Genomic DNA, 18,460 nt, shown 5'->3' on the forward strand with positions numbered 1-18,460 from the left:
GAAGAGCCGTGCCTGTGTGCACGTAGCAAGCTGACCTTTGATACCCGTGCATGTGGCAGAGAAGGGCGAGGCTACCTGGTACCTGCTGAAAGGAAGTTAACATCCATTGAGCAGAGAATTACGAGCACAAACACTGTCCGCACAAGGGGAAAAGCACACTGAGGAACCCCACTAATCCCACTGAAAGACTTCTCTTGCAAATACTAATGAAGATTTCATTTTATTTGATAAACAATAACATTGTGCACTTTGCAAATTTATTTGACATTAAATAACACCCACACAGGTTCATTTGACATGGCCCTCAAAAATGTTGATTTTGAACATATAAAAAAAACCAGACAAACACCTTTATTTTCACATATAAAGCTCGGAATCCCAGATTTACTTGACAAGAATTTAAAGGGTCTGTTTGGATTGTCACATACCTTTGAAACAGTTGTTTTAAATATCACACAAATCTCCTCCAGAAGTGCCACTTAAAAAAAAAACAACTTTGACACGACAGGACTTACAAATGCAAATTCCTTATCTCCACTCCATACAAAGTACAAACATTCCATCAAAATATGACAAACATTAACAATTCTCATTTTGTGATAACATTTTAACTCACAATTTTGTCATGATCACTTTCCCCACCTATGAAAGGTTACCATTCATGTCACAGACAGCTCATGATGAAGTGTAACCAAATCATACAGGACAACAAACAGTTCTTTGATTTTTTGTGATTGTACGTTTTCTGAACAAGGAAGGCAAAAGTAGCATGGGTGATCTCAAATGGACAGTTATGGATTCTTTACCACATGCAAAATCTGTCTATTAAACTGTCTTCCAACCAAGTTTAATACTTTCAGATCTGACAGTCAAACATGTCTCACAGATGCCTGCTGTATTTCCAGTATACTGAAAAAGATGTTTAATCAATTCAGGGCCGTCACAGCTCTCTCCACCGCAAAGCAAAAGCCTGATCGCTCTTTATTTAAAATGATTGCACCAACCTTCAAAAAGAAGGTTAACGAACCAAATAAAGTCATACTACTGCAAGGAAAAATTCTAAATATAAAAGCTTCTAAAAACTGAAGCACTTGTGTTCTTGGAACCTAGAGAGTGGAGCCATTTAGACAGAAATACACTTCAAGGTAACAGCCTCTTCCTGCTGTAGCTCCTGCCTGCAGCCTTGCAGGAGGCTCCCTTGTCGAAAGGAGACAGTTCCTGTTCCTCAGGCCCTCTCTTCTGAGCACAAGTCTCAAGCTCGGACTCACCTGTGAAAACAAGTCGCACCTTCATCGTCACCTGAGCCCAGGGAAAAAAAAGATGCACTTGTTCTTACCACGTACATAACAAAAGCTACTGTGGTGTAATAAGAATTTTACTCTGGTGAAGGAACAATGCAGCCCATCAGACAGAATGAAACAGTTTATTAAGACCCCAAGAACATGTTTGTCCTATAATAGTTAATAGAAACAGACAATCCACAAGATACTACCAACACTGTAGTGATTCCATGACGTTTTAACAAAAGGTTGTTAAATTCCTGTCTGCAACTCCTGGAGGGAGTTGTCTGCAGGTTTTCAAGGTTTCTTTCAAGCAGGTTCTTCAAACCTGAAGAGCTGGGAGACGCTGTTGCATTAGTCCAATTAAGACAACAACCAGCTGGAGGAATGAAGACCTGCAGACAGAACGGCTAACCAGGAGAATGATCAGATACCCCTATTTTAACACCTCCAAAATTATACTTATAAAACAGAAGAACGCCCAGAGCCACACACACTGCCACTTTTAGACTCTAGGAAACTCACCCCTTGCATCGCTCTTCTTGTTAGAGGAAGGGGTCTTGCCTTTGTACAACAGAGGCGACTGGGTCAGAGCCAAAAGCCCGCTTGCTGACACTGGCTTCCTCGCTTTAGAGCTTGGGGGCGTCATTGCTGAAAGGAAGCACGTGGAATAAACCTTAATGAGATCAGATGAGACAGCAGACTCATGTAAAACAACAAAATGTGGTGACTGCTGGTCAGGAAACCTACATGGAGCCTGTTAATTGCACATTGCTAGTAACATTTTCCATTAATACACTAACAAGCCATTACATACACTAATGATAAAATAAACCTAAGCCTGTTTAAATGCTAATCACAACAAAGTTCTGGTTTTACAACAGTGAGTCCTATTTTTTTCTTCCTAATTCAGTCAACTAAAGGGTGTCTATAAAAGCTAAGCATTGCTATGGAAAATCTCATTAAAAATTACCTGAGAAATCAGAGCCCTCCTGCATGAAATGTGGTTTATCACCCGTGAAAGGCTCGATACCTCCCCAGTTACTGAAGAGACCTTCTAGAATATCCGAGTCCTCTGACTGGCTCAGGACAGGTTTCTTCACTTTCTTATGCGTCTCCTCCTTTTCGGGGGTAAAGGCCTCACTGCTGCCTCTCTTTCTGGACCTCAAACCCAGCATCTCTCTGCTGGACAAGATTTCGCCTTCCTGGCCTTTCACAAGCAGCAGGCCCTGGGCAGGGCCCCCAGCTTCCAGCTCCAGATCCTCCAATAACTTCATGTCCTCGGGCTCCTCTGTCACGGGATCCTCCTTAATGCACTTCTCCCTGCCGGCAGTCACCCCAGATCCAGCCCTCTTCCTGCGCGGCCAGCTGTTGAGGTTCTCTGGGGTTGATCTCCCCCTGCTCTGAGGGGAGGGGGTCCAGGAGGCGAGTTCCCCGGCATCCAATGGCGAAGGTGTGCTGGCTGGGTGCCGGGTTGGGGTGCAAGATTGACAAATGTAAGTCTGAACCCCTTTCCCCGGGGTGGTCTTGGCAGGTGTTCCATGCGTGCAGAGCGCTGGGGAGACATAGCCTGTGTCTTTGTGTCTGGAGCAGCAGGGCAGCGGACTTTCCGTCCCCGGGCACTGGCGATTGGCCCCCCTCAGGCTGGCCTCGGCCCCAGCCTCCCGGGCGCTGAAGGAGTCTGTCCGCTTGAACTTGAGCTTGGGCAGCCCCGAGGCCTGCATTTCCAGCTCCACCTCGTAAGAGGCGGCGCTGGGGCTCGCGGGCTTGCGCCGCTGGCCGGACCTCCGGGAGCCCTGGGGCGTCGAGAACTTGGGGGCGCCCTCGGGGCTCCCAAGTCGTGCCGCCGCCTCCCTCTGCTGGCGATCTGGGGTCCAGCGGAAACCATAGCTGGGTCTGGAAGCGGAGGAGGGAACGTGTGGCTGTTCGGACTTGAACTCAACCACCTCGGAGGATCTGGAAGGCTTTCTAGCATAGGAAATATTCATTTTGATACCTCCCGATAGCTCCGTTTTCATAACTGTGGCCTCCGAGATGTCGATGCTCTCCTCTTCCGTCGTGGCAAAAGACCCGGATGTGCCCGTACTGGCTTGGGAAGAGTCAAGCCACACAGGATAGGAATGCTGACCTGGGTCTGCCTGTGACGACTGTGACAACGGTGTACAAATAGAACCCTTCTGCTCATGCTCCAGACTATCACACTTTACAGCCGCCTTTGGCTTCAGCGCACTTATGTCATCGCTGTCGCCAGTCGGCTGCAAGCACTCACGCGATTTCGATCTCGAGAGCTGTTTGCTTTTCCCTCGAGTCAACCTGCCCTGTTGAGTGTCAGACTGACATTTAAGCGGAGAGCTGGGCAAAATATTTTCTGACATCTTGCAGGGAGTTTGGTTGTTTGCCTCTACTCTGCTTTCGGAATCACAAACTGACAAATGGAAGGCACTCTTTTTTGGGGTAGTTCTAGTCTTTACATGAGTCACAGCTTCCATTTCAAACCACCGATCGGGGCTCCCTCTTGAACATGCGAAATGCTGGGCTGCTGAAAGAAGATTTTTGGGTGGCGTCTTTGTGGAAGAAGCAGGCAGGAAGGAAATGCCAGGAACTATTGCTTTTCCTGCTATTTGCATGGTACAGGCTTCAAAATCCTCAGATGAACCTGGTAAGTCCTCTTGAGAATTTATAAACCTCGAGCCATCTTTTCTCCGAGAGCTCACTGGCCTCAAGACCCTTTCTGAGGTTCTATGAATGTCTTGCTTCTGCGGGGTTTTCATACTTTCTTCAAAGACATCCAGCTGGTGGCCGACGGAAGGTCCTGACAAAACTGTACTTTTAGGGGAATTTCCTTTTCTTTGGCTGCTTTGCTTTTGAGGAGTTCTTGACAAGCCTTTGGAGGTGTCTCGCACGTTAGGGCTCTTCTGTGGGCTGCTGAATCTTTTAGGGGTTTTTAATAATCTTGGGGAGCTTCGTGTTGGATGGCAGGGAGACTCAGGTACCTTAAAGGGCACATTCACCCCGTCTTGGACTCTGATCTTTTGAGGAGAAGGTGACCAGCTGACACTCAGGGACTTTCTTGGCGTTCTGGAGGGACTTCTGGAGGGAAGCGTTCTTGCTGGCGAGATTGCATCTGCAACGCTCTTAACTGGCGTCTTCAACTTTGTATCATAAGGACTGTTTTTCTGAGGAGTGGCCATCACCAGACTCCTCCTCACTGGGGACCTGAAAGGACTACCCCGTAATTTCCTTCCAGTTTCCTCGGACTCTAACACCACGACTGGACTCTTCCTGGGAGTGTGGCCAGAAGCCTTTGCAAAGGTACGTGGAGACTTCCTGGGTGTCCTGCCATTACTCTCTGCCTTGCATTGTTTCTGAAGAGGTTTCCTTGGAGTCCTACTTTGAGTTTTCCCAGGAGTTTTTGGTTGACTCTGGGGGAAAAAAAAAGCTCAATTAACACTACTTCTAAGGGAAAGAAAAGTCTCCTAGTACTGCATCCAAGCAACAATGGCAGTAAAGTGGGCAATTACCTCAAAACCTTCTGATTCCCCGGACTCTAGAATCTCCATTCCAGCACTCCTTCTCTCCCTGGATCTCAAGGATGAAGTGCAGCCAGGAGATTGCACTGCCCCGAACAGCAGTCGCACTGGAGACCTAACTGTATGGACGTCTACAATGTCTGTAATAAGAAATCAAGAGAATTCCTACTACCATACTCAGTGGCACAAGACGGACAGGATGCATTTCAAAATGTTATTTTAACACTGAAGATGTAGGAAGTAAGGTGCTGATCTTGCATATCTGATATGCAAGGACATCATAGGGTGGGTGAATGCCCGCTCACCTGCTTTGCTCTCGCTGAGCTGGGAAGAGGAATGAATTCGCTCCAGGTTCCGGGAGCGAGGCTGGGAGCTGGAGTAAAAGGAGCTGGAATGTCTTCTACTTAAGGTAAGCCTGTTAATCCTTGGGCTCCTCCTCAAGTTTGCCACTGTCATCAAGAACAAGAAGAAAAATAATGTTGTAAGTCATTTATGAGCTATTATTTTCTAAAGACCCGCAGTGAATGATAAATAACAGTATAATTTCCACAAACTCGTGTTCTTATCTTATCAAGACCTGACTCACCACTTGCTGGTTTAACAGGGGACTCCTCCACAATGCACACATCAGCAGTGTCCAATTTTCTGAGTTACAGAATACACAGAACGGTTAACACAAACATCCTGCCACTTAGCACAAAGTAGAAAAACACAAGCCTTAGGACTAAAATATTTTTTTCTAAAATAACTTTGCAAACATCTGCACTGATAAAGACTGTGCCTGACACAAACCGATCAGGCCAATTTGTAAATCACTTGTTGTTTATTCCCAATCATAAAAAAAGGTTCTTAATCAGGGAGGGAACTAGGACTTTTTTGTCACCTATAAAATGGCAATCACAGAGTAAATAACACTACCTAAAGTGCATATAGGCATACAGATTGAGTACTGGAAATGAATGTATTATGAAAGATATATGAAAATAAAGGATGTCGCCGAAAGAAACAATGGACAAGAATACAAAATAAAAGTACTTTATAATACCAATACACTGAAATTGCAATTGAATACTTTACATTGCGAAATAATGCAGTAGGCAGCATCTGTATTTCACTTCAGTCCTCTATTGCTACACTCTTTCTATAAAATCCTTTGCAATTTAATTTTATCATTCATTCATCTTGGTGAAAGCTAACCCAGATACACCAACCTCTCAAGACACACTAGCCTAAGATTTATCTTCATTTAATTTTCCTACAGTCTGTAGATTTTCCTGGAACGTAATTTCCTTTTGATGTCATTTTTCATCTCACTTCAAAATACCAGCACCAGCTTTGTGTCACGTCAAGTACAACATTATGTTGAACACAGTCAATCCAGTACTGTATTTATTACAGCAGGTCCGTGGAGTCCCTACAGTGGGAGCAGGGGGATGCACTGAAGTCATTTAGGGATCTCTAAACTGTATTAAACAAGGGATCCCCTTTTATCACTGTGTTGATGCAATGAAACAATCCAGAATACATGAAAAACCTTTACAGTTTAACTCACCTTCCTTTCATCTGTCTGTGAAGCAAACGATTGGACACCTGCTTGTGAAGTGGGGTCTCGGTCACTTTCTTGGTCAGTAATGTGCGATTATCTAAAACTGGAGAGAGTACAATATTCTCAGGCTGACACAAATGGTCCTAACAAGTCAATAAGTAGCAATTCCCTGAGCGGTTCGCCACAGAGACTGCACCAAAATGGCAGGTTCTGAAAAGTGAGGACTGGATGCCTGTGTATGCTTTGTCTGTTTTATCATCTAATCCAGTGGTTCTCAAACTGTGAAATGCCGCCAGCTGGTACAGCACGCCATATGACCCTGGAACTTTGTTGTGTGCGCTGAGAAATCGGGTTGGGTTTTCATATTTTCTATATTAATACGTGTCGAATACACAGCCTACGTACTACGGTACAGCGCGCACCAATACTTGAGTGAACACAGAGCTACAATTTAATTCTATTCCATTCTATAGGAATGCGTGCTAAGAACGCAAGTGACCAATTGTATTAAAAAACATATCTCCAGCAAATAGGGAGGTAGGAGAATGTGCGTGATCTTGGAATAATGCCAATGTTGTAAACACAGGAATGCATAGAAATGCCTGCTACAAATGAAAGCGGACAATTGTATTTTAAAAAAGCTATCTCCAGCAAAAAGGGAGGTAGGAGAATGTGTGATTTTGGAACAATGCCAATGTTGTAAACACAGGAGTGCATAGAAATGCGTGCTACGAACGCTGGCAAACTTGTGAGCACAGGAAAGCGTGACAGATCACAGAAAAATATTTAAGAACTGTTCTAGGTTAATTTGAGAAAAATACACCAAGCGTTTCTGTGTTTCACTCCCATGCCCATGAAATAACTTCTTTTAACTTCTGAGACGGACTCCTGAAACGGAAACGGGGAAAAATGCAAGCTTGCGGATTGCTAAAGCAGGTAAGTCCCACACTATTTTTGAAGAACCTTATTTACCGTTGGCAAAAGAGCTGACACGTATTGTGTGGAGAAAAGGCTGCTAAACAGCTCGACCTGCTGCCCCCTCTGAAAGACACAGCCACTCATAGAATTATTGAAATGGCGGATGATGTCAAAAGTACGCTGATAGAGCTGTTAAGATGAGCAGATGCTTTTCACTGCAATTAGATGAGTCTGTACATGTTGTCGATTTGGCCAATTTGCTCGTTTACGGTAGATACAAGTTTGAGGGCATGTCCCATGAGGACTTTCTGTTCTGTAAGCCTCTACCAACAGGAACTACAGGAGAGCACATACTTCAGCTTCTGAATGAATTTATAGAGGAGAGTGGAATCGACTGGATAAAATGCGTCGGAGTTTGTACAGACGGTTCTAGAGCGATGACAAGGCGACACAGAGGTTGGAGAGGTTGCACCAGATATGAACTGCAGCATCCACCGCGAGGCCTTGGCTGTCAAGAAAACGCCTGACGATTTAAAATCTGTTAAGACTCTGTTGTGAATTGTATCAAGGCTTGAAAAATGATTTCACATCTATTTTGCTCGACCAAACAAGCTCACCCCTTTCACTGAAATGGTGCTTTTTTATTGTTTATTTTTAATTGCTGTTGTTCCTGTTGTAATTATGTAAAGCGCTTGGAGAAGCCACGTTAAAGGTGCTATATCAAATAAAGTTTTTATTATTATGTGTGTGTGTGTGAGAGTGTGTGTGCACGTGTGCTCATGTTGGTCACTGAGACTTTCTGGGGTTCCTATGAGAAGATGACTTGTAGGTGGTATTTGGATGCTTTGGTATGATCAGGGGTGGTACTTGGTCCAAAAAGTTTGAGAACCACTGATCTAATACATACAAGGAGATTTAAATTAATTTCTCACCCATCTCTTTTGAGCGTTTGTTCCTTGATCCTTCCACAGCAGAGACAGACTGGCTTCGGGGCATTCTGGCTCTCTTTGTGGGAGAAAGCGTTTCCTGATTAAAGAGGTTTCTTCTGACTTTTGTCACTTCTGCAAAGCAATAAAAACAAATCAAAATGCATTCGTTTTTCCCACAGCCGTGTTGTGAAACAGTTTTGTATTGTCTAGATTGGGTTAGCAGGAAACAGTGCGGAACAACGCTTCCCAGGCAATTTTAAAGCAGTAATATTTCAAATAAAGAACACCATTTGACTTGACGCATTTTTCTCTCTTACCTTGCACTACCTCTTTAGGAGGTGGTGGCTGTGCTTGGCAAATCTGTTCCACTGAGACACAAGACTTGGAACTTTCCTGCAAAATAGCGAGAAGAAATTAAGATGCACTAAAAACACAATACCAGCCAGCTTATTCAGTTATCTGATCAATAAAATGATTCATGCAATCATTTACTAGGAATGATTTACATCAGGGAGTTATATCGACTGAGGTTTTCAGAATAAGACAACAAAGTTGAGAAATTAAAGCATACCCTTCTCATGGACTTCCTGGGCATTTCAATTTGGCGGAAACTCTGAGATGCGTCACTCATGCTTTGTGTTCTGGTGAGCACACCGCTCCTAATAATATACAATATAAGCATGGAGAATCGTGCTGCAGAATACCAGTCATGTATTAGTTTTACACTTAAGTTGAACCCTATTTAGAGCAAAACGACAAACCGGTACAGAGCAAAGTCCTTTAGCACTGTTAAAAGGATGTGAGTCAGACATGATAATATGATTCATGCAACAATTCAGAGTGTAACCATTCTTAACACTTCTAAAGCTTCTGGACATTTCAGGCTAGCTGTACACTCTGCCCACATCTGCAGTACAGGATTCATTTTGAAATGGTATACTTCAAGGGATTATCAAACAATCAAAGGTGCTGTCAGTAAAATACATTGTTTTATAGATGCTTTGGGGTAAAAAGGTAAATTTAAACACTAATCCCCTCTTATCCCCCTTCAGCTCTGTTCTGCTACTGCCCCCTGCAGGCTAACAGCTGCCATACCTCTTTTTCTTGGCCAATCGGTTGCGCAGGTCCTCCAGCTGCCCCGCCCCATTGGAGGCAGAGCTGGGCACCCCAGAGAGCTGGGAAGTGGCTGGAGAGATGCTCTCCTGTGCCATCGACTCGTCACTGAAGAAATCAGTGGGCAGAACTGCCATGAGTCTCTCGGGGAGCTGTGTCCCCAGACTGTAGTACATGTCCCCCAGGACGCCAGGAATACTTGACATGTACCTAGAGCAAGAGAAGACTCCTTAATGGGTTTCACAGTGGAGTGGCCATTGCTACGTCTTTTTTTATTGGATTTTTGTCAACACAAAAGTAACATCCGGTACGTACACTGCAAGAACTTCATCTTCAAGGAATTTGGTAAGGTAAGCTGGATCCTTCGTTAAGGATAGTATTCGTAGCACATCAGTCACCTGCAAATACAGTACAACATTTTATTTTAAGTTATTTACACTGGTCACACCGTAGTCTGGAAAATGAAATTTTGAATCCAATTTCCAAACACCAAATCAGCCAATACGGACGGCTCTACTGCTACAGTGCAGGATTCATTTTGAAATAGAATACATCAAGGGCTCACACCCCCTAGTGGTGGCGCAGAAGTAAAACATATGGTATTACAGAAGCTTTGGTGTACAAAAGGAAATCCACCAAGATAAAAAAACAATCCAACAAAGAGAGAATACACCACACATTTTCAAGGGGAGGTAACACAGATTGCGTTGTAAGTACACCTACCTCCTCCACCAGCTGCTCAAGGCGCACTGAGTCAGACAGCAGGGTAGGGAACTGCTTGCACATCTCTAATCGCAGAAGCACCTGCATCTGGCACCTGTTTAATACAGCTCTGTTAGAGCCCCGTGTCATTTCATACACCCACAAACACCAAGCGGTGCCTGGGGATGAGTTTCTTTGACTGGTTTCTCGAGCTCTGAGATTAGACCAAGCTCAGCAAAAGGAATCAGGCACCGGGAACGAGAACATCACGTAATATCTTTCACACACAAGAGGGGGCCAGCTGGAGAATTCATGCCTGATCTATCTCCTCCGCTTCCTAAGACCACCTGCAGTTGGAGAATGAATCTTTTATGACAGGGGCTTCAAACTCCACTCCTAGAGGGTCTGGTGTCTTTCGGGTGTTGTTTTATCCAAGCTCTCAGTTACATAGCGGGTCTAATTATTTAATTGTAATAATTCGAACCTGGCTCCCAAGTGTTTTATAGGTAGCTGTACTGTTAATTAAGCCAATATGTTGAGAAACCATCTGAAAATAAAGAAAATTCCTACACATTTTTAAGTCAGAAATAATTAGGTGAATTGTTTTATTGACAACCCTAGTTGCAACAAAATCTAAATCAATGTTGACAATCGTATTGCCTAATTACTGATTCCATTGCATGTAATAGAAACAAGACTTTATAATTACTTGGTTCAGTTTTCTCAGCCCATTGACAGATGGTAAACTTACTGTACAAGTAATGAATACAAACAAAGCCTCAATGCAATGAACAATTTCAAGCTTCAGTAAACCACCTTAGTCCTCTACACATCACCCAAACAAGTATAGAATATGCACATTTTAAAAAGACTTAACAGGAAAAAAATGGGGACTAATACTCACTCTCTAATCTTTGCCTCAATATCTTGGGTGTTTCCGTACTGCTCTCGGATGGTCTTACTGGACTTTAAAAGGTTCTTCTGGACAAACTGTGTACAATTTGCCTGCAACGATAGAAAATTCCTTCTTACATTTCAGTCTTACATCTTATTTCAGAAACTACATTTTCTTTGAAAAAAGTAAAGGCAAGTACTCTGATATCATGGTCTTTTGAACCAGATTGCCCTGGAACAGCAAACCTCACCCCTGGTCCTCAATGCCCCCAGCTCTGTATAAATTAAGAGGGAACTCAAACCTCTCAAGAACTGAAGTTGGAGACAGCTGCATTCAAGAATATTGAATCGGTTGTTGACCTAAGTCATTAAGATCTAGAATGTAGTAGAAACACACATTTCTGTGGCTTTCCAGGAGGAGGAGGAGTGAACACCAGTGTTCAGCATGTGCTAGCAAGAAAATTACTCTCCAGTTCTGTTCTGGACATGACGTCTTACAAGCCACCCTAAAACACCTACTTCTAAAGACAGGGATCTTAAAGCTATTGCTAGTTACTGACAAAATAAGAAAAAAAAACATGCCCGATTACAAAAACACTGGGTGGGCTGACTATATACGCTTCAATGACTTCTAAATTAACACTTTACCTCTCAAATTATCACATTCAAAGCATTAAACATCATTAGATACTGATACTTAAATGCTTAAAACCTTCTGGGCTAGAGGTCTCCTCACGACCTTTACAGATCAGACATGAGAAACCCCACAAGCAAGTAGACCAATATAAAAACATGGGAAGGGCTGGAGATAATCAATAGTTATTCTCTCAGACACAATTGTCACCCCACCTCCGAGTCTTGACCTGTGGGTTTCAGGAAGCTCTTGATGAGAGTGAGCAGGTTCTGGACCTGAGTGACCAAAGAAGAGCCTTCTTCACTGACGGCCTTCTGGTAGGTCTCTTTGAGGTGGCACAGGAGCTCCTCTTCGGTTTTGAAATCTAGAAATGAAAGACGGAACAAGAACCAGGTTTGACAAAGAGCCTTCCAGAACCGGTCGCTCTTCTGCCCCGGGGAGGGGGGTCCCCCAGAGGGACACGTACGTGCAGATCTGTGGCTGGCCCGGCTTCGCTCCCCACTGCGCCTCTTCCCCGGCTTGGCCGCCCCTCTCTCGCTGGCCTGGGGCCCCTCCGCCTGGCTCTGCTGGGCCCTCACGTTGAGCCACGCCACGTTCAGCATCTGGAGCGAGCGGCTCATGGTCTTCATCTTCTGCCTCACCGGGGTGGGCGGCGCGCCACCTACAGGGACACGCGGAAAACATGACAAAAAAAATAAAACAACAATATCAGCTTTAGAACAAGTTATAAGTTCCATGATCTCAGAGGCTTTGCCCCGTCTCCCCCCAGCGGCAGCCAAAAGAAAAAAAGATCAAAAGCTATTGTGTATTACACTGAACTGAAAAAAAGAGTAAGGAAATTGATTTTGTTTTATTTAAATTGGCATAGTAGAGCAAACGTTTCGTGCTCATGATGTTGAAACATTGATCCCTGTCCAGTCTGAAGTCTTCTTCCATACATACAGTGGCAAAGTGTACAAATTAGTGGAAGAGTAATCTAAACCTTGCAAAAACCATACTGCATGCTGTCTTTTTTCTGTTTTAATGTAACACATTAGAAGTTAACCAATTTATTTTTTATTGATTTTAATATCAGATGTACCAAGTCCAGATACCAATTTTAAAGGTGGTATGTACTAATGTAAACGATTTTCCAAATTTCTTTGAGAGTTATGACAGCTATATTACATATTGCTCAATAACAATCATTTCCTTCATGGGGTCTCCATTTTTGGATTCGTTTCCATTTAGGCATTAATGGGATATGAAAACTGGCCATTCATGACCGGCATCGTTACGTGTGGGCACCACTCAAGCTCTGCTCGTACCTCTGCTGCCTTTTCGTTTGGCCGAGTCCTCGGTCGTCTCTCCCTGGTAGAGCTCCGACAGGCAGCCCATCAGCTCCAGCTCTGCGGTCGAGCTCCCCCCGGCTCCCTGCTCCACTTCATCAGGGACAGCCTGCAGCAGTCTTTAAGAACACACAAAACACCACCGGGAAAAACAGTGTTACTAAATATGATTTTATTTCTGTAAAGCTGGGTGGTTAGGGCCTCTCGGTGGCTCATCCAGTAACAGTGCTCATTTTGAGTGCAGGCTGAGCCCTGCTCTCCAGACACGTCCCTCTGAGCCTGGGCTACTCTCTGGGGCTCTGTGAGAGCAGGAATTCACAGGACAAGGCACGCCAGGCTGCAGGGGGTTGTGGTGTTCGGGTGAGCTGAATTTGGTGAGCAGAACCCAGTAAGCTTATGAACTCAACTCTCAAGTGATTCAAATTATATATATGGATGCTAGGCCCCCAGATGATAAGAACTACTGAAAATGGTGAAAACAGTCATTTTTCTTTTTATTGTAAGCACATAGAGACTTCACATCTGTTTCTTAGTGAACACAAAAGTGCTACAATTCTTGTTTTAAGCTCTTTTACTATCATTTGGCAAGACTGTCCATTTAATGCTGCACAACTGACCCGCAAGGCAGCCATGAGCTTGCAACACTGTCACCAAGAGCCACATTACTCCAATTACTGTTGCTAACTTTCTTAGTCATGTGGTAGCCGGTAATGTGTTGACTGGAGAATAGCAGTTCACAGTTCTCTTAACTGTCCACGTCCAAGGACAGTACAAGTGGACTGAAGGCAATGAATGACGACCTAACCGAAATTGCAAAGAAAACAGGAAGTTCTCAAATTTCCCAAAACAAAAAATAATGACCGTCTGAAGAGTCATGTGGTATACAGCTGCAGTGTTAACATATCACAAGACACAACAAATCATTTCAAGACATTTCACATTAACGTAGAATTCAGAAAACGGAGATACCTTAGTGATTCCACCAAGTTGGAGGTGACCCCTGCCTGGTCGGACAGAGGGAACCAGCCCTCAACAAGACCTGCCGCAGGTACGCTGGAGCAGGACAGCTCCTGTTGTGCCCATTCGGGAACACCACCGCCCTCTTCTTCTGCACAACAGGAAGGCAAGAAACACAAAAGCGTTCACTTTTAAAATAGCAGAATGAGATACAAATCTTTCAAGAAAGATCCCACAGATCAATAAACCATTTTTTATATCGCCATGTACTCGTTGGAGCCATGCTTTTGTCTACTGAGATCATGCCCCAACAGGTCTATTGGTCTTTCAGTTTGAAGGAAGCTAGGCTTGTTAGGAGTTTACAATTAAGCCCTCAAAAACTGTTTCACTGTTTTGTGGATTCCTAGCTGGCTTAAGTTTCTTCAAGGTCTTTTGAGTGGAGGTGTAACTCGTGTATCCTATGCATGATCCCGCAACATTAAAGAGAACAGAGCTCTTAGCTAATCAAGGGTCATCATTAATTGCCCAAAGCTGACCTAGATTTTTTACATTGTTAACACCCTATATAACCGTCACTGACCAAAAATGTATGTTTTTCTATGAACATTTTGCTCATCTTGAGGAATAAAAACTTATTGCTGTGAAAGGCCAGCATCTGTCCTCCTTTCTTCACTGCAACACAGAAATCTCCAGCTTGGTTTACGAGAGGTGTGTAGTTTTAGGAGAAAATGGTCTCATAAGTTAAAGAAGAAGTGCTCACCAGGGCATCCCTCGGCCCTGTCCTCCACGAAGTCGTACACGTGGTTCAGGACACTGGCCACGATGTCGGGCAGCTCGGAGGAGGGCTCAGTGGCCCCCTGGAGCACAAGGCCTTGGGCTGAAGCCAGCTGAGGCTGGAGGACGGTGAGCAGACCCGTGGAGGCCGAGAGAGGGGACAACACTGCCGTGCAGGGGGGGCCCTGGTCACTCCCTTCTACCTCCGCAAACTGGGATAGACAAGGATCAAGCAGTGCCTCTACAACATGACGGCGGAACTTAACATCTGAGTCCTTATACAGCAAGGAACATGTGCTTAATAAAGTAAGGTAACAGCTGGGGATTCACTGCCAAACATGCACAACAAAAACAACATCAAAAAAATCTTTCACATGCTGGTGCCTTGTAAGAAAACAAGCCAAATAACAAAAACATGTTGTGCAACAAACATACTTGAAAGACGTGAAAATGCATTTACTCAGGAGACCATGACACCTTCTCACGTTAACTACCTGAATATATTTTGAGTTTTGTTCCCCCCACAACAGATATCGACACACACATGCTTTTTTCCAGGCATGATATTTGGGGAACGTTTACTCTTTGCGGTGTAATAATTCCCCAAGCGAGCGCTCACCATGTGAAGAGCCTGTGAAGAAAGTTCGTTCAGAAGCTGGAGGAACAGAGACTCGGCAGCCGTCTCTGCAGGGTCCCGGGAGTCGTGCAACACCCAGCCCTCCAAGCTCAGCCCCCCCAGGGCCGGAGCGCTCCACTCCGACAGAACTCCGTGAAGCGTGATGTTCACCGAGCTGGGCAGCACCCTCTGCCTGAGGGACATGGGCTCCAGGGAGACAGCACAGGACTTGCTCTCCTTTCCTGTACATTGCATGCAAAACACACATGAAATGAGGATGCATAGCTCTGGCATTCACTGTCAACTGCAAGATGCAGAGCAGAAATGCTCCCAATGCACAGCAGTTCAAGCCATTGCGGGTTTTATAAGTTGCAAGTTGCAAGACATGTGAAGCACAGCTTAGACCAGAGTGGGGAAAAAATAAATGTCTCTGATGGGTAACATCAAAGTAACAGGAACTTTACATCCATTCCTAAACCAAAAAGACTCAATAAAATCACGATCACCTTGGAGTAGCAAAACCCCAAAGAAAAATATGTACAGCAGTCATACGAGGATGCAGTTCTCATTTACCTTACATTGATCTCCATCTTTCCCTCTGCTTGGGTGTCAGACTCTCACCTAGCATGAGTTACTTGTTATTTAAGCTGATTAAAGAGTCGGAGGCTCAGTACCTGCTCCCCACTGCAGCACTCCAGTCTGGCTGGGAAAGGCAACCCGGTATAGCTGCTCTGAAGACAGAAGGCAGCTGAGGCTGGAGTCCAGAGGGAAGACGGCTTCTCTTCCTCCGCGGGCGAGAGGCCACTCGTGATCCCAGCTCTGTGCCGGTCCTCCGAGGCCGCTCTTCCCAGGCTCCGACAGCCACAGCAGAGCATCCAAGGGCAGGACGCTCCCGCCGACCTGTCTCAGCACCTCCGACACCAACTCGCAGCCAGTGTGGTCGGCAGGCCTGCACACCTGCAAGTACACAGAGGAGCATCTGACTCCCACCTGCACTCGGCACGTCTCAATGGCTGTCACAGATCTGCTGTCCCGTGTGTGTTCACTGACCTGTACTATTGTGCGACGGTCATTATTGATCCTTTACTATATCATTATGTAATGTGCCTACGGTGTGGTGTGGTCTATTGCACTGTACACACCACAAGAGAACAGCGCGAAGGAGAATCCCAATGCACATGTACGGGTGGCAGATAAACTCCTCTCTCTCAAAAGGCTGAATTCCACCCAGTTAAGAACATTAGAATTATATTATAGAATCAATCCGACCAAAAGGTGACATTGAAGAGCGGTTTCGCTAAGTAAACGGGTAGTTTGACAACTCTTGGAAATTAAAGCGACTTACATGGGAGTTGACTGTTGCATCCACCCAGTGAAGGACGACTTTATTCTGGGCGACCATCTCCTGGAGAGCCCTGGGCAGGATGCGCTCTGCCAGCTCTTTGCGAGGCTCTCCGCAGGCCCCCGGGCGCGTCAGGAACTCTTCCACCTCCCCCCGGGAGCGCGGACAGGCGGAGACGAGGAACAAAATATTTTGACTCTTCCCCGACAGGTCCTCCTCTGCCAAAGTGAGGTGTGGGGTCATTTTACTTTCAGCCCGGAGCCGTCTTCTGGGACGCAACGCTATCTTGGTCGGGGAGGTAATATCTGGTCTGTCCCACTGGAAATCCAGTAAAGTCTCTTTCAATACTGTGTGGACAGATCGGACCGGGTTTATGAGCGAGTTACCCGGGGCCGCTGCCGTATTTCTAACCCTTTTCTCCTCGAGTTTCTCCTGAAATTCCCCTTCAAAATCCTCGAAAGTCTTGTCCAGAAGTTCTTTGAAGTCGGAAGCCCTGGATACGATACATCGGCCTCCGTGAACGTCGTAAAATTTATAGCCCCATCGGACTTTCTCAAAACCGAATCTGCAGCCGAAATAGAGGAGGATTTTCAGCACGCCCTGTTTCAGAAGATGCGGTCTGATATGAACGCCACCATCGCCAGACCTATTATTTCCCCGATCGGAAATGTCAATCACGAATACCAAATTAAAGGAAACCATGACTCCCGATTGCTTTTCTCGTTTCGTAAAGAAGTGACAAACAAGGATCTGTACCGCCTGGTAGATTCAATTTTTATCACCTACATAACAACGCACAACGTCTTTCGCCCGCTAGTCGATCACTGCTGAGGTCTGGCATGACATACATGTTTTTTTTTCAGCCAATTGGTTCAGTTACTATCAAAAGATTTACAAAATCTATAAACGTAACCATAACACGTATGCAAGGAGCTGAATGCCAAGCAAGTGATAACATTTAAACCAGGCTGGTGTCAAAATACTATCTTACACACAACGCGGTAACTCAAATTCGCCCTACCCTATTTTTGCAATCCGTAATCTCTCTAAAATACCTTCTCGCACACCAAAAACTCAGATTATCCTTCAATACAAAAAGAAAAAAATATAACACTTTCACCCATAGTCGCCATCTTTGCCCTATGGTTACTCAACTCAAACTCTTGGCGCTCCGGACTCAACCGCCCGCCCACTCTAATCCCATAGGCCACAATCTGAAAATTCATCTTTCTCATTGGACCACAATCGACAGAAGGCGGGCTTAACACAACTAAATGGCCCATAGACCGTCTCTGATATGACGAAGTCCAGAATAAAGGGCTGTGATTGGTGTACCGTAGAGAGTGTCACTATCTCGGTTGCTGATTGGCGGAATTGTGCAGAACGGCATGAAATTCCACCCACTGGCACACATTTCTGAAGTTTAAAATTTTAAAGAGATTGCTGGGGGATGAGACGTCATGCTTTCGATGAAGTGTGAAAATAAAATGTTAATAAGTGTTGTGTTTGACACCGTAATTAATGCTCACGGAATCAAATATGTATGCTTTTCGAAAAGGGGGTGATTTAATACTTTACCCGAAACGTGATTTATTAGCATTGCCCAAATTACATAAATTGTCATCTTTATTGAAATGTCGCTAATGCAGTATAAAAGTTTCGTAGGCTTTATTAATAAAAATGGAAAGTAAGAAATAATACTTTTGTCATATTGCTGTTTTTGTAATACGACGATCCTTTGGACAACGTTTCGGATTCAAGCACATTGTGGGCAAAGACTGACAATGTATCATTTATAGGGAAATGGCGATTGTAATTATTGATATTGTATATATAATTCTAATTAGAATATTTTTTTTAGATAGATACTTTATTGATCCCGTGAGGGAAATTGCAG

At 44.6% G+C, this 18,460-nt stretch overlaps 1 protein-coding gene across 2 annotated transcripts; it reads right to left on the reverse strand.

Moving 5' to 3' along the window:
• Positions 1-201: 201 nt before the first annotated feature.
• ticrr (TopBP1-interacting, checkpoint, and replication regulator) lies at positions 202-17,696 on the reverse strand. Of its 2 annotated transcripts, none has more exons than XM_015343789.2 (22): positions 16,567-17,696; positions 15,896-16,178; positions 15,225-15,463; positions 14,592-14,817; positions 13,844-13,982; positions 12,854-12,993; positions 12,013-12,207; positions 11,762-11,910; positions 10,923-11,023; positions 10,040-10,133; positions 9,632-9,714; positions 9,299-9,526; positions 8,775-8,862; positions 8,521-8,596; positions 8,207-8,335; positions 6,363-6,459; positions 5,397-5,455; positions 5,116-5,259; positions 4,802-4,950; positions 2,254-4,702; positions 1,806-1,931; positions 202-1,268 (listed from the first exon to the last, which is right to left on the reverse strand). In XM_015343789.2, exons 1-22 carry the CDS (start codon positions 17,263-17,265, stop codon positions 1,141-1,143), a joined length of 6,021 nt encoding a protein of 2,006 aa, XP_015199275.2. In that variant the 5' UTR covers positions 17,266-17,696; the 3' UTR covers positions 202-1,140. The 2 variants fall into 2 exon arrangements, with proteins under 2 accessions (XP_015199275.2, XP_015199276.2); XM_015343790.2 differs by having other exon boundaries at positions 1,177-1,299.
• Positions 17,697-18,460: the final 764 nt, after the last annotated feature.

The sequence above is a fragment of the Lepisosteus oculatus genome, chromosome 5, assembly GCF_040954835.1.
Source record: "Lepisosteus oculatus isolate fLepOcu1 chromosome 5, fLepOcu1.hap2, whole genome shotgun sequence".
In the NCBI taxonomy this organism is placed as follows: Eukaryota; Metazoa; Chordata; class Actinopteri; order Semionotiformes; family Lepisosteidae; genus Lepisosteus; species Lepisosteus oculatus.

Bases quoted from the DNA above. Each gene is read 5' to 3' on its own strand.
- ticrr (XM_015343789.2), bottom strand. From the start codon at position 17,265: ATGGTTTCCTTTAATTTGGTATTCGTGATTGACATTTCCGATCGGGGA. The intron at 11,911-12,012 runs GTACGTGTCCCT...TTTCATTTCTAG, and splicing joins GGCCAGCCACAGATCTGCAC to ATTTCAAAACCGAAGAGGAG. The intron at 9,715-10,039 runs GTAGGTGTACTT...CTGTATTTGCAG, and splicing joins TTGAGCAGCTGGTGGAGGAG to GTGACTGATGTGCTACGAAT.